This window comes from Morone saxatilis, unplaced genomic scaffold (assembly GCF_004916995.1).
Source record: "Morone saxatilis isolate NCDOM2014 unplaced genomic scaffold, NCSU_SB_2.0 Contig5, whole genome shotgun sequence".
NCBI lineage: Eukaryota > Metazoa > Chordata > Actinopteri > Moronidae > Morone > Morone saxatilis.
Genome location: NW_023340095.1, coordinates 22,073,473 through 22,088,393, shown reverse-complemented (window position 1 = coordinate 22,088,393; position 14,921 = coordinate 22,073,473). Strand labels below are relative to the sequence as shown.

Genomic DNA, 14,921 nt, shown 5'->3' with positions numbered 1-14,921 from the left:
AGACAGGCATCTCTCAAGAAGCCAGGTTCTGTTACAGAAGACATTACATTTACAAAGAGTAAATTCAATTCGAAAGCCGTAATGAAATAAGAGCGAGAGAATCTAATTTAACATCACTGAACCCCACTGCTGTTTTAAAATGCTTGAACAACTTCTCGGGGCGTTTTGTTTCGTCCGCGGTGAGCTGAGACACTGTGGCATTCATACCATTTTCTTTCACATCCTGCCATCAATCCATCACTTACGGGTGGGGACCCTAACATAACAAGCTCATCATATCAAAGGTTGGGACATCTGTGTTTTATATGAAAAGACCCTCAAAACACCTGTCAGAGTCCACACTTCATTTGACAAGTTTGACATTTCCATAAAGAGCCCTGGCACCTCACAAAGTTCTTGTTTGTTTGTTTTCCATCCTTTGTCTCTAACATGTGAGCAGAGTTAGAACACGTCTGTTACTTTAAGACTCTTTAATACAGTGATCTGTGAGTGACATGACTAAAATGTAAATGAAATACAAGTGTCGGGCATTTACACTGTAAAAAGCTCTAAGGACAAAGACAATACCTGCAAATACTCAAACATGCTACAAAATGAGGAAACACAACCTGTTAGAGAAATGCTGCGCGTAGCACTGATGACAAAGGAAACAAAGGACTGTTAGAGTTACAGAAGTTATATACACGGCTGTACCTCACTTTTTACACTGTCATCTGTGCTAATTGCAGTGTGTCTGTATTTGGTGGTGTTTTTTTGTATTTCCTGTATTTGGTTGTGATTTTTGTGTTGTCAAATTGGTGAGGATGTTTTGTTAATTCACTTGTGCTTTGTCTATTTGAGAGGGTTTTCTTAAGTTGCAGTGTGTTGAGTTCTTCGGGCCACTGTAAATTAGTGTTTAGCTGTTTTATATTTGCTTGTGCAATGCAGATTAACTATGAACTAGGATAGGTCATTCATTTAGCTTTGGTACAATAATTTCACAAAGATATGCACACGCTAAAACACAGTCAGACACTGATTGACTCTCTTAGACAAAGTCACCGACAACACACACGCAAAGACATTCAAAAATATTAAGAACACAGGGAGGAAAGGCCGAAAAGTTTGCAGGAAGAGAAGAAAACGAGAAAGGGGAAAAGGGAGAGATTAAAAGAGGTAAGGACAGAGTAACAGGAAGGAGGAAAGAATTTAAATAGGAAAGAGTAAAGGCCGGAAAGAAAGAAAATCTAAATCATGTTGCGATGTTGTGAATAAAGACAAAAAGGAAGGAAAAATGAAGCAAGGGAGGAAATGAAGGGAGATGGAACAAATGAGAGAAGGAAAGAAGATAAAAGAGAGGAAGGATGAAAGTTAGGAAGGAAAGAAGAAACAAAGGACAGAAGGAGAATGGAAGGTGTTTGTTGCTCCTACAAACAATTGATCTGGGTGAGCTTTTGGTGTTTTTTGGCACACAGAGAGGCCGGGCCGAGGCCCAGAGTGCTGACGGAAGGCTTAGCTAGTGTTAAGCCACTGTGGGCGGAGCATCGCACTGTGAGGGGGGGAGAGGGGTGGGGTGGGAGGTCGGACTGGGGGGGCTGGACTGCCCTCTGACACGACCCTGTCAAATGAGAGTGGAACCAACACGTACTGTAGACCACCCCAATAGCTCAGATTAAGGTAAGACACTGATTTTATCCATTTCATCAGTAACTGTATTCATTTACACTGTCTGAACTTTATGGGATAAGAGCGAGAGATACTTTTTCAATTGTTTACCGGCTACCCAATAGACACCAAGAGTTTTTCCACCAGATAAATTAACAACAAGATGTCAGGATGTGTTTATCTGCTGGTGATGAGCAACACTCCTAACCTAAGCAGGACAAACACAAATAATCTATAACAGAAGCTGGTTAAATATTCACCTTGTTTAGCACTGAACACTAAATAACATACACCAAGTATTCTAGAAATTCACCTAGACAATGTGCTCTCAGCAGCCATTCAGTGGGTCTAAATGAGCAACATCTCTCACAGCCTACACATGACAGAGGCTCACATTCATCACACACATCCAGCCACAGTGGAAAAAAATACACCTACAGTAGATAACAATTATATTCTGGTAAGAAAAAGCATTACTGCCTGGTGGTATATATAAACATTTATAAAAATTACTGTATTTTATGAATTAAAAGTGACAGAAAACAAAAAGCCTTTCCACTAAATTATCTATAAGACAGTGCAGATGTTATTGAGCAGAATATATTATTCTAGATAGATTAAGTTCCTTTTCTATAATTATAACTATTATAACTTGAGCTCACATGTAAAGTAAAACTTTTAAATATTGCCTCAAACACATAGTTGAACCTTACAAAGCCCACACAAATCAGGAAACAGGTATGTATGGTGTGTAGTGGGACATTGTGTTTACAACAGTAAGTGTGACATCAGAGGTCATTTATAGTTTTTCTATAGAGACACTGAGTGTGTAGTGTGCAGTACTCACACTGAAAGTCCACTTGTGTTTACCTGCTTTACAGATGCTGAATGGAGCTTTAAGAATGCACTTTCATTCAGTATTGTACTGCCCTCAAGTGTTCACAGTTGAAAGCTTATACTGTAGTGTTTATACTAGAAAGGGTTTACAGCTTGAGGATATTTGTATGCACTATTTACTATGTCTAATAAAAGGACACTTTGTTCACTGTAAGGAGACAAACACAAATGTCCAGGTTTCATTTAAATACAGGGATCATTAATAAAGTACACTATGACCATGTCTGTCTTTCTCCACTGTGTTATTGTAGGTAGCAGTAGCTGTTGTAACTGTAATACTACTAGTTTCAGTAAGTCGTAGAAAGCAATATCAGCAATTACAAAGTGTTTTACAGAGGGCAGGCGTGGTAAAATAAATGTAAAAAAAATAGTAAAAACTTTAGACCAAATAGGAAGAACAAAGGCTAAAATAAAATAGCAAATGCACATATGTACACGTACATCCCCACATACTACATGCCTACTGTATAAAATACACTGATACACACACAACCTCAGACTCATGCGTATGTTTGCCAGATTAAAAGTGAGCTTTAAAGAACGACCTAAAAGATGATACTGAGTTTGCAAGTATTACATTCTCTCAGGTCGTTCCACAGTATGGACACACTGACAGCTCCGTCCTCTTTAGTCCTCAAGCCTGCATTATGGAAAGCCTGAGGCAGTACTTTGTTGTTATTTTTTATATTATTTATATTGTTCCGGTTGTATAAATCCATAAATAAATCTAAAAATAATGATGATGAGAACAGAATTGGTGATTTTAATATTCACAAGCTGAAAGTAGTACTGATAGTAGTAGTAATCTTCATTGTAGAAAGAAAAGTAAAAGCAGTAGTTCAGTATAAATGTCAGTATTAATGTAAGTAGTAGCATAACACAAATAAGTATTACGTTGTAGTATCATGTATTAGTATCTACATAGCAGTATTGGAATTGTAGTAGTATTGGTATCACTATTTGTGGCATAGGATTTGTGGTAGTTGTAGAGTTGTAGTATCAGTTTACTGTGAATGGCAGTGAGAGTGGCAGTGGTTACAGTAGTAGTATCAGTATTGTCAGCAGCAGTAATGGTAACCCATGTGCATTATGTTGCTGTGGACTGTTCACAGGTTATGAATCTGTCAGAAGAGAAGAAGTTCCGCTGAGAGAGAATGAACATTTGTAATCGGTGAGTAAACTAAACTGAACAGAGGCAAAACGCAACATAAAACCATCATCTCTTTGCTGCCTGTTCACACACTGGACCGTCTGTGTGTTCAATCATTAATTACTAAAAGATATATTGTCAGTTGTTCCATACCATTCTTTATTTTCTATATACCTTCTTACTAATAATTATATTGAGTTTTAATCTATTTTAAAATGATGTAGTTTTCATGAAATGAGTAGTACAGTTTTTTCATTTAGCACTTAATTTACATTTTCTTATCAATTCTTTTTTGATTATTAATTTGTTAGATTAAAATTATTCAAAGTTAAGTGGTTAACATGCTTGAGGCACCACACTGTTTTAATCATTATTTGTATTTGTATTAGTTTTTTGTGAATTGAACTGAATGATATTATAACACAACACTTTATTCACACTTCAAATTATAGATTTTTTAAGATTGTTTGGTCTAAAACCCAAAAATATTCAATTTACAACAGGCTTCGGGGGTAACTGCTTACATATAACGAAGTTACATAGTCAGAATACAGAAAAAGAGTAAAAACTGGGATTATTTGCAGGATTCAAATTTTAAAATACATTTATACATAAATAATGATACACTACCATCTACATGCACAGTGCACACAATACCACCACTCTGGTCTCAAGTGAAACTATAGCTAATCTTACAGTTAATAATTTATTATCATGGCCTCTAGTCAAAACAATGCTCTGGGTGGAAATTTCACCATTGTTTCGTCTTTAAGGCAGAAAAGGGCAGAAAAGGGAACAACATCCCAGTACCCTGCAGTTTAAGTTCTGCCTTCCAGCTGTGAAAACGTTTGATCGATTACTGCCTGAGTTTGCTTCACGAAAGTAAGTTTTCCTTTAAAAATAGACCGAGCAGAGGACACAATTTGATGCTAAAAATCCTGGCCTCCATTTCCTTTTCTAAGGTTACATTGTTCTGTTGTTTTATAGAATAGCTCACACATTATCTTATAGATATTTATTTTCTTTATTTGCATATTTGGTATTGAGACTTTATTATTGTGATATCTAGATTAGGTTACTGACTATGTTTTTTTTAAAGGTAATTAGTAATTGTATCAGATTACATTTTTGAAGTAAAAAAAACTATAAAATATTTAGCAATATTAACAGGTATATCAATCAAACGATTAATTCATTCACAAAATTGTTGTTGATTAATGTTCAACCAATTATTTGCAGTCTTACTATGATCTTATTTGAGGAATAGTTAGGTTTATCCAAGAAGTTTCTCCCAGGAAAAAATTTAAACTAATTTTGTACTGTGATAAGGATGTGATCAGGAACATAAGGTATTTGAGGGTGGTTTACTCACTCTTCATTATTCAGCACTAGTTGGCAGTGGCTTTCCAAAATCGCTGGCACACTGAAATCCTTGAGGTCTTGTTAGATCTGTCAAAACAGAGTACCATGAAATGAATAGTAGGCTACAGACTGTGTAGTATTCACTTACAGTGTGGATTAGGCAGGCTGCCTTTGAATTCAATTTGTGAGGTTGTATTTTTAACATAAAGTTGAGTACACATATATTTAACAAGTCGGGAAATCGTTGGACCATGTTTGCTAGGAAAGTGATATTAAAAAAGGACGTTGCTTTATATGCTTTTGTAAATGGTTTGCTTATATGATGTTGCATTTCTACATCATGTTTGTAGACTAAAACAGTACATAACATAAAAGTCAGACCAAAATGTAAGTGAGCTTAAAAGTAACTTACTGGGGTGTTAAAATGTGCCATGACCTGAAACACCCTGGCCCTGAAGGCACCACCTGTACCAAAACTCAGACAGCTTTAATCCCTCGTTGTTATGATGCTAAGCTAATTATGACAACTTCTGGCTAACTAAACGTCGTCTTTCACGTTTTACACGTCGCGTTGCCCACCTGCGACGTCGACGATATGGCGTAAATCAACTGAACCTGTAAGTTAACCTCAATGTCTCAAACACTGGTTTAATAAACGCCGAGTTTAACAAGCTAGTTTCACGTCAAATAAACGCCAGCCTTCGCTTGTAACCATGGTCGTACACAACTTTTATCTTAACTCATAATAGGCTACATATTCATATTTGTCCCACAGTCTGTGGTTCATAGGTCTGATAAAACCCACCCATCCGACCCCTGATAAACGCCGGTAAAATGATATATTCATTTGAATGTTTTCCATGTTTATGTAATTCAACTTCTATATTTTTTTTCACTTAAAAGCTGAGGGAAACTTGCTTTGTTTTAGAGCTGCAACAATTAAAGGTTGATTAAAGATCAGTTGTCAACTGTTAAATTAATCATTTTGAGACAGAAAATGAACATTTTGAGAGAATGTCCAAATTCTCTGATCTCAAATGTCCATATTTTCCGTCCTCTATGACAGTAAACTGAATATTTTGGGGTTGTGGACAAAGCAAGACTTGGCTTTGGGAAACACTGATTTTTCACCACTTTCAAACCTTTTCTGGACCAACAGCTAATCAATTAATCAAGAAAATGATTGATAAATGAATCATTGATGACAGTTAAATTTAGTTGCAGCCCTAATTGTTATATTTTTATTTTAAATTTTTCTAGGCCTGAAAATATTAACTTTTAATGACTTTTTTTCAGTGTTATGTATACTTCTACTTAACTTGTACTTTTGTCTCCAAACGTTTATTTGACACATGTAGTTTCTACTTATAAGATTATTTGTAATGGAGTATCTCTACATTTCACTGTTTACTTCAATAAGGATACTTCTTCCACATCTAGGTAGTCCTGACCTAATGTTCTCCAGCTGTTTTGCATGAGCAGCAGTTTCACCATCTGCATGTGTGCATGAGTGTGGTTAATGATTACCTTTTTATTTATGCATTCATTCGGACTTTATTCCAATTGAACTCATTGTTCTCTATCAGCTTATAAAAACAGATGATTTACTAATGTGAGATTAGTGAAAGAGGAGTTGCGAGGTAAATATGTACTGTGTGTGTTAGCATGTAGGCCTGTGCATACAGCATGTGAACATGTATGCCCATATGTACTACTGTTATGTACCATCTGGACCACAGAGCACTGTGTCAGACGCCTCTTGTCCTCACTATAGTTGGAGTCACCATCAGCACATTTCCAGCTTGTGTAAACACAATAAGAGCAAGGGTCGCCCACAGGTCATGTACACTGTCAGTGGCTTTTATAGTGGCTCTGTTAAAGTTTGACTCTGACACAAAAGCAGCAGTGTGGACACAAGGATTCATCTCTGTTTTAAACCAAACAGCAAAAGTAAAACAGTCCTTTTACTTGCTCAGATGTCAAAGTGTGTGAGCTTGGCGGTTGACTGCGTAGTTGCACTTCATTCGCTGATAGGTGGGCCGTTTCAGCTTGAGCAGTGATGTTGCAACTCCAGTCCTTCACGGAGGCTGTGTCATGTGAGAGTGAGGGCTTTTGTTTTTGAAAGATCAATCATTTGTGGTAAGTCTCGAAGCTGTAAGCTCTTGCAATGTAGAGTATTTTTTCATTTTGAGCTTTAAGTGTCTGTTTGCTGTTGGTGCCTGCAGTTATTTGTCTCACATGCAAAGCAACAAATCCAGATTCCAGATGACATTGGATGGGTGAAAATATGAGAAATGGCTGGTTGTGGTAAAGACTGGAAATAAATAACTAATTATGTTTAACCAAGTCAGCAGTGTTTAGCATTAAGAGAGATTCTGAATGCTGAAGTTCTTTATTTTCAGTCAATTATTATTCATACAGTGTGCACATGTGGTAAAATGACCTGAATATGTTTCGATTATTCGGTGAGATCTACCTCATTCCTATTCTGCTGTTGTATTGTACATGCTGAAATCCACAAGTGTCAAATTGAAAACTGATGGCCGCTGTCCCCCGCAGAGAGGGAGGTCGCTGTGCAGAGATGGCTATGGTATGCCTGACAGACTTTGAGGAGTATGCTAAGGAGCATCTCTCAAAGGCCACCTGGGATTACTATGCAGCTGGAGCGGACGAATGCTGCACCAGGGACGACAATCTACTGGCTTACAAAAGGTACAGTGGGGAAAATAAAGTTCACCCAGACATTCAAGGTCATCACAGATACACAATATAAGCGCCTCAATAGTGTTTAACATGACAGCCTTTATCTGCAGACAGCACAGAGATTAAACAGTATGTTTCATTACATTTACGACTACACACGTGCTGTTGTTGTACAACATGTGTAGCAATATAGAACTGAAGTTCACATGTGGACGCAGCCTGTTAAGAAGCCATGAATTAAATCTTTTGTGGACCTTTGACTGCTGTACCTGATTTCTGAATATACTGTACAGTATGTGTGGTTGCGATGCCTTATAACCATTAACAGGCAGTTGCATTTTACCCAGTACTGATGCTGCAATGTTCCTCCAACCCCCTGCAGGGAATAAGGAACTGTTCTGAAAGTTGCATTACCAACGGGACAAAGATCCAGGTCATGATCTTTTTTTATATCACCAGAACATTCCTCTTAGCTTTCCTAATGTCTCCATAAAGACTTATAGGCTGCTTTTCCTCACTGTAATGGTTCTGTACATATATGTTTTTGCTACAACAAGCCTGTTACTAGGCATTTGTTTGCTGGTGCTCTTGGGGTCAGTTTAGAAATGTTCCCCAGCAGGAATAGAGATTGGGCTGTGTCTTGGACAGATGGTCTCTAGTCATAGCTTTGGGAAAACAGAATTCCACAGTCTTCTGTCTCTTCTCATTCAAGGAAATATGACCAGTCCAAAAAAAGAAACAGCATGGTATCAACTCAAGAAGGATTCCTCTTAAAAGAATGACTTTATTCGACAATACTGGATAGTAAGATTGTTTAATGCTTTGGTTCGGTTCCATGGTAATGTCAAGTGGGGAACATGAAGCAGAAAAGAACACGTGCATATATATTTTACAGTAAAATGCTAGATACATTTTTTTGGTGGTGGTATTTCAAATGCAATCAAATTTGCTATGCTGACTAAATAATGTGATAAACTAGATGTGCCCTTTTTAACTGTTTTCATACTATTCATGGCATTGCAGCTATTACTTTAATATCTGTAATATATGGTGTATCACGCCAGTACGGGCAAAGTTTCAGATCAATGAGCCTGACTGCTTTGGTTTTGTATGATGTTTGAAGAATGTACCTCGCTTTCTCAGGTATTTAATCCACTGAATTAGGCAAAAACAGTGACAAGCAGACAAAACATCAGTGTCTGTTCATTGTACATAAATCATTACAGATGTATATTACCCAATCCTACACCGATCAGCCATAACATTATGAGCACTGGTAGGTGAAGTGAATATCACTGATTATCTGGTTATCATGGCACCTATCAGTGGGTGGGATATATGAGGCAGCAAGTGAACATTTTGTCGTTAAAGTTGATGTGTTAGAAGCAGGAAAAATGGGCAGCGTGAAGATTTTGGCGACTTTGACAAGGGCCACATTGTGATGGCTAGACAACTGGGTCAGAGCATCTCCAAACCTGCAGCTCTTGTGGGGTGTTCCCGGTCTGCAGTGGTCAGTACCTATCAAAAGTGCTTTAAGGAAGGAAAAGCGATCAACCGGAGACAGGGTCATGGGCGGCCAAGGCTCATTGATGCACGTGGGGAGTGAAGGCTGGCCTGTGTGGTCCGATCCAACAGACGAGCTACTGTAGCTCAAACCGCTGAAACAGTTAATGCAGGTGTCAGAATATACAGTGCATCACAGTTTGTTGGTATGGGGCTGTGGCTGATCAGTGTATGTCCTCTACTTCTTTAGCTGGTCCTAACATGGTCATCTGTGCCTCCCACTTAGGATCCGTCTGAGGCCTCGTATCCTGCGGGATGTGTCAGTGAGTGACACACGGACCACAGTGCAGGGGACAGAAATCAGCTTTCCAGTTGGTATTGCACCTACAGCCTTTCACTGTCTGGCCTGGCATGAAGGAGAGGTGGCCACAGCTCGGGGTGAGGACTGTCTGTGTGTACATTATGTGGAGTAGTGAGTGTTGTTCCTAGTTGCAGTAAAGTATAGGTAAAAAACTTAAATCAGAATGTCTTTCTGTTAATCCAAAGGCTTTGTTTTAAACTTAATTTGAAGGGTTATACTGTAAGCTCCTGCATTGGCTGAGAAAGCTTTTTGCCTGTCTTATGAAACTCTTTCCGAAAGAGACTTTTCATAATACACACAGATGTTGTTCAGAGTTCCTGACAAGTTTGTGTTTTGGAGACAGAAGGTTTTTATCCAGTAACAGTGTTAGTGTACATTGCCAACACTAGATGGGAGCATAGGAGTGCAAAAAAGAACGGAAGGTACTCCATTGGTGTTTTAATCTGCACAGACAATCATTTTGAAGCTAATTTAATCCTCAACTAATAAACGTAAAGCCAATTATGTTTCAATGATAAATAAATTATACAGTTGTTAAGTAAAGGCACTGGTAGTCATGTGACAAGAAGACAATTCCAAGACAGTTCCTACATTTCTGAAAGTCTGAGACAGCTTACTGTGACACTGAACTTCTTAGAAGACTTCAATCTTCAGTAAGCGCATTGATCATTTCTCAACCTCCGCCTTACAGCCACAGAGGCACTCAACACATGCTACATCACCAGCACTTACTCCACCTGCTCAGTGGAGGAGATTGTGGCAGCAGCACCAAACGGTTACCGCTGGTTCCAGCTGTATGTGTACCGGGATCGGAAGCTTTCAGAACAGATTGTACACCGTGTAGAGGGGCTCGGCTACAAGGCCCTGGTCCTCACCGTCGACGTCCCCTACACCGGAAAGCGCCGCAACGACATCCGCAACCAGTTCAAGCTGCCACCACACCTCAAGGTCAAGAACTTTGATGGAGTCTTCCAGGTAACTGTTTTTTTTGTTTAGTTTTTTTCAACATTATTCAAAATTTTAAGAAATAGAAGACATCAAATGAGATAAGACAAAGATAAGACTGAACAAGATAAACTTAGATAAGAACAGTGAGGACAAAACAAAGACAAGACGGATCAAAGAAAAAATACGAGATACATAAGATTGATTCAGCTACTTCACTGTCTAATGATTTCATTACTTGATCGTACTGGTTAATCACGTCGTACATGTCAGATGCTGCTCATAATTTTTACAGATTTCCCTGGCCATGATATTTACAGTTCTGATTGTTCACTTCAGATACAATAGTTGCTCATCTCAGTGACTAATTTAAGTTGCTAGAATTGCTTAACCACATAAGTATTTTCCAGTAGGCTGTTAAAGTCAGTTTAAAGCAGTTATCAGTAAAACTAAAAGCAACAGTAGTAATTCCAGAGAACGTGTGGAGTGTCAAGTGGACACTTACAAACAGTTTTGTAACCGCAACTACAAGAGAGTACAGTCTAGACTGCTCTATTGAAAGTGTCTGGGAGATATACTTTCGTTTATTGAATTTGGCGCGGTATACAAATAAAATGAATCGAAGCAGGAGACAGCAGTCCCACGAGGAGGTACGGATCAAGCCAACACTTGGACCCTCCATCAGCTGGGCAAGGACGGTACTGGCTGCAGTCCATCACTCGCCTGTATGTATCATCAAGGGGATCCTGACCAAGGAGGATGCGGAGTTTGGCCGTGGAGGCATGTTCGCAGGAATATTTGTCAAGACCATGGGGGGAGACAGCTGGACGGGAGGCCCCGAGCATCGGTACTACTGACCATGTTGTTTCTAATGTCACTGTAGTGAGGGACGTGGGTGCAAGTGTATGCTAGAAGTCAGAAATGAGCAGGCCAAGCAGTTCAGTCATGCGCACTCACGTTTTGTAAATGATTACGCGAGAGTATAGCATATTTAGATGTTTGGCTAGGCTCGACCGTCACACTTTCCCCGCAGGATATGTTTACATATGAGATATTTGGGAGTGAGGCAAATATCTTAACCCCAGTCCGGAGGCTAAAGTGGATGTGGGGTTTGGTGGGTGGGCGGTGTACAGAGCAGCAGGCAGCAGTATGCTTACAGAGCAGTAGCAGAAGGACACATTGTTTTCTTTTCTTTGTTTTCTGTTTTGGTGGTTTGTTTTTTCAGGCTGTGCCGTTGCGTGTGGGGGGAGTTACAGGGCATTTGACAGAGCAGAGGGGAGAGCTGGGAATTTTGTGCGAAGTTTAAATAGTGGGGGGGATCCGCCAGATTGAAGCGTTGGTAGGTGTATTATTGGATTTTAAGCAGTGTAGTGTGTAATCAGCGCAGCTCGAGTTGACTGCCTGAACTAGCTCGCAGGCTTCGCTCCTTTAGTGGTGTGGCTTGAGTAGTGTTAATAGCAGTATGCTTATTAAAGTTCTAGTAAGTACTAGTAAGAGCTCTCCCTTACTAGTACTAAGTATGTAGCAGGATTCATTGTTGTAAAATCAAAAAGGCTCTTGCCAAGAGTTAGATGAGAAGAATGATTCTAATGACCGTACCAGCGCCTCTGAATCTCACTAATGAACACGTCTTTAACATCTTATATCTTCATCTTCAAGTGTAAAAACAAACAACAGGTTGCGCTTTTATGCTTTTCCTGAAGTCTTGGCCCATTGAGGTTGCTAGGCAACCAGGGGAAACTCCAGGAAGTCACTGCTGTGCATGAAATAGTTTGCCATAACCCCCTGTAAAACCGTAACAAGTCAGTTTTGATGTAATGTTTAAATTAGTGAGTTTGAGTGATTAGTGAGAGGTGCTGGTTTTGTTAACTTTGGACAGAGCCAGGCTGGTTTTCAGTTGATGTGAAGTTAAACTAACCGGCTCATGGCTTCAGCTTCATATTTAGCATACAGACATGAGAGTTGTATTGATCTTCTCACACGGCAAGAATGAAGCATGTTTACCAAAATATCTAACTTTCTTTACTGTTACCAGTAGTAACCATAGTGCTATTGTGTCTGACTGTGATGAGTGAGCTGTGAGCTGAGCTGTAGACACTATGAGTTTGCTCTGGTTTTGAGGTAGCCACAGTGTTCCTCAAAAACATCAATCTTTGAAAAACACAGCAGTTTAACATTGCTTTGGTAATTCTCTTTCAAAAGAGTGAAATGTTGAATTGTCTGTCGTAACATACGGGGTCAAACCAGGTCATGTATAGTTTCTTCAATGGGAACTGTCTGTTTGTTAAAAGTAATCCAACAATTGGAATGGTAGCCCTCATGAAGTGCTGCTTAGCAGTGCAGTCAAGCCTAGGTTCAGTGCGAGTTACCAAAGCAAAGCAAAACTTCAAACCTGTTGCTTTTTACCCTGGGGACCTGTATCACCGCCAGAAGGGAGAAACACCTAGTCAGAAACACATCTACACTTACCAGCATGTGCACCGTTACTATACAGTACATTGGCCTTGTTATATTTTCACCTCTGTTGCTAACAGATTGACGCGCTGTCGGAGATCGTGGACACAGTGCAGGGCAGGATCGAGGTCTATCTGGACGGAGGAATCAGGACAGGAAGTGATGTACTGAAGTCGCTGGCCTTGGGAGCCAAGTGTGTTTTCATTGGCCGTCCAGCAGTGTGGGGCCTTGCATATAAGGTACAAACCACAACGCTGGTCACTGTGTGATTGTGTCCGTGTGTGCTTGTGCTTATGCTTATGCTTGTGTTTGTGTGTTTTGAGATTGATTATAACCACATTTAGGGTGTTTTTTTATTTAAATATTATTACTTAGCTTATAATCCACATGTGCAGACTCCACATACTAAGCCACTGTCCTTGACAGTTAAAGTTTATTATTGGAGGGTATTGACACTGTTGGAGCTAGGGCCTTGGTGTAAGGTTTACATGGTAACTATTCTTTATTTAAACAGTTATCAACTTGTAGAGCTGTTATGCTGTCTGAACTTAATAAAATCCATGAAGTCACTGTGGGATTTAAAATCATAGCTTAAAGGAATAAATCAGTCTCTATCTGTCAAGCAGTAAAAAAGTAAATAAATGAAGCTTTTTCAGTAGGAGAAACAATAGTGTCTTAAAAGCTAAGGCTGATGTGTACTGATTTTATAGATAGGATTATATTTTGTCTTTTATTGTAATTATGTGTCATGTGTGATCTTTCAGGGTGAAGAAGGAGTGAGGGAAGTCCTGCAAATCCTAAATGATGAGTTCCGTCTGTCCATGGCTTTATCAGGTGAGAGATGTGAGGTTCAGTCACTGAAACTGAAAAGTGAAAACTTTTAATTTTAATATTTTTAATATATTTTCTGCCAAAAGTAGAAGAACAGCAATATTCTGTCTCTACTGAAACAACAATTTATATATTTATCTGATCCAGGTTGCAGGAACGTGGCAGAAATCAACAGGAACCTCATTCAGTTCTCTAAACTCTAATAGACCAGCAGAGGGCAGCACTGAGGACAACAATGGTACCCACTGAACAGGACTGAACCAACCAACAGTGTTGAACAAGAGCCTGAGACTCCACCATGACAAACTGAAAGACGTTCACCTCAGAACTCACGACTTTATCATGTCAGGAAACATGGAACATGCAAACAGCTTCCATAATTTGGAAATGACTTAATGTCTGATATCCAACATGTATTCATGCAAGAGTGTGAGAGACACCCTGTCTCGGGAAAGCTGAAGGTCGGTGGCAGATTTAGCAAATGAGTAATGAAAGTGTTTTTGCTGTTGGATTGGAGGGGATTTCATTTAATTTTATTATAACAAATGCAACTGACAATGACAATACACTGCAGTTTGAGATGCTGCCAGTGCTTGTGGTTAAATAAACGCCAGCTGAGGTGATGAAGATCTGTTGCTCTGAGTCTGTTATTACCACAGTGTTAATTAAAAATGCACTCTGCTCTGTGTCTGATTATTCCAGTGAAGAGGACAGAAAAACTAACCTGATCAGTGGTTGTACATTGTTTCAGTGACATGTCAGATTCCCACCAGCAGCAGTGAACTATAAACTTCCATCTTAAAAAGTTCAAAAGACCAATTTTTTGATATTCTTTGCACTGGATTTTGTTAAGTATGTTACATGTTTCCAGCAAAACACATTAAACTCAATATGGGCTATCATGCTTGTCTTATCCAAGTAGATAATCAAAGGCCTGCTAGTGGGCCTATATACTTATACTATACTCAAAAGCTTAAAAACAGCTTGTCAAACTATTTGCTTTCTGCACTAACGGTATCGCAAGTTTGACACATTGGGGTGGGGAGTGTCAAAAGGCGCAGACAGTGAGAA

General features: G+C 39.2%; 1 protein-coding gene across 1 annotated transcript; it reads left to right on the top strand.

The window, feature by feature from the left end:
- The first annotated feature begins 1,572 nt into the window (after nucleotides 1–1,572).
- hao2 (hydroxyacid oxidase 2 (long chain)) lies at nucleotides 1,573–14,575 on the top strand. Its single transcript, XM_035675954.1, is given in 12 exon segments — nucleotides 1,573–1,656; nucleotides 3,654–3,712; nucleotides 7,613–7,765; nucleotides 9,546–9,697; nucleotides 10,312–10,595; nucleotides 11,191–11,233; nucleotides 11,236–11,289; nucleotides 11,292–11,366; nucleotides 11,369–11,412; nucleotides 13,100–13,258; nucleotides 13,784–13,853; nucleotides 13,998–14,575. Coding segments are annotated over 11 exon segments (1,107 nt in total). The 5' UTR covers nucleotides 1,573–1,656; nucleotides 3,654–3,695; the 3' UTR covers nucleotides 14,054–14,575.
- Nucleotides 14,576–14,921: the final 346 nt, after the last annotated feature.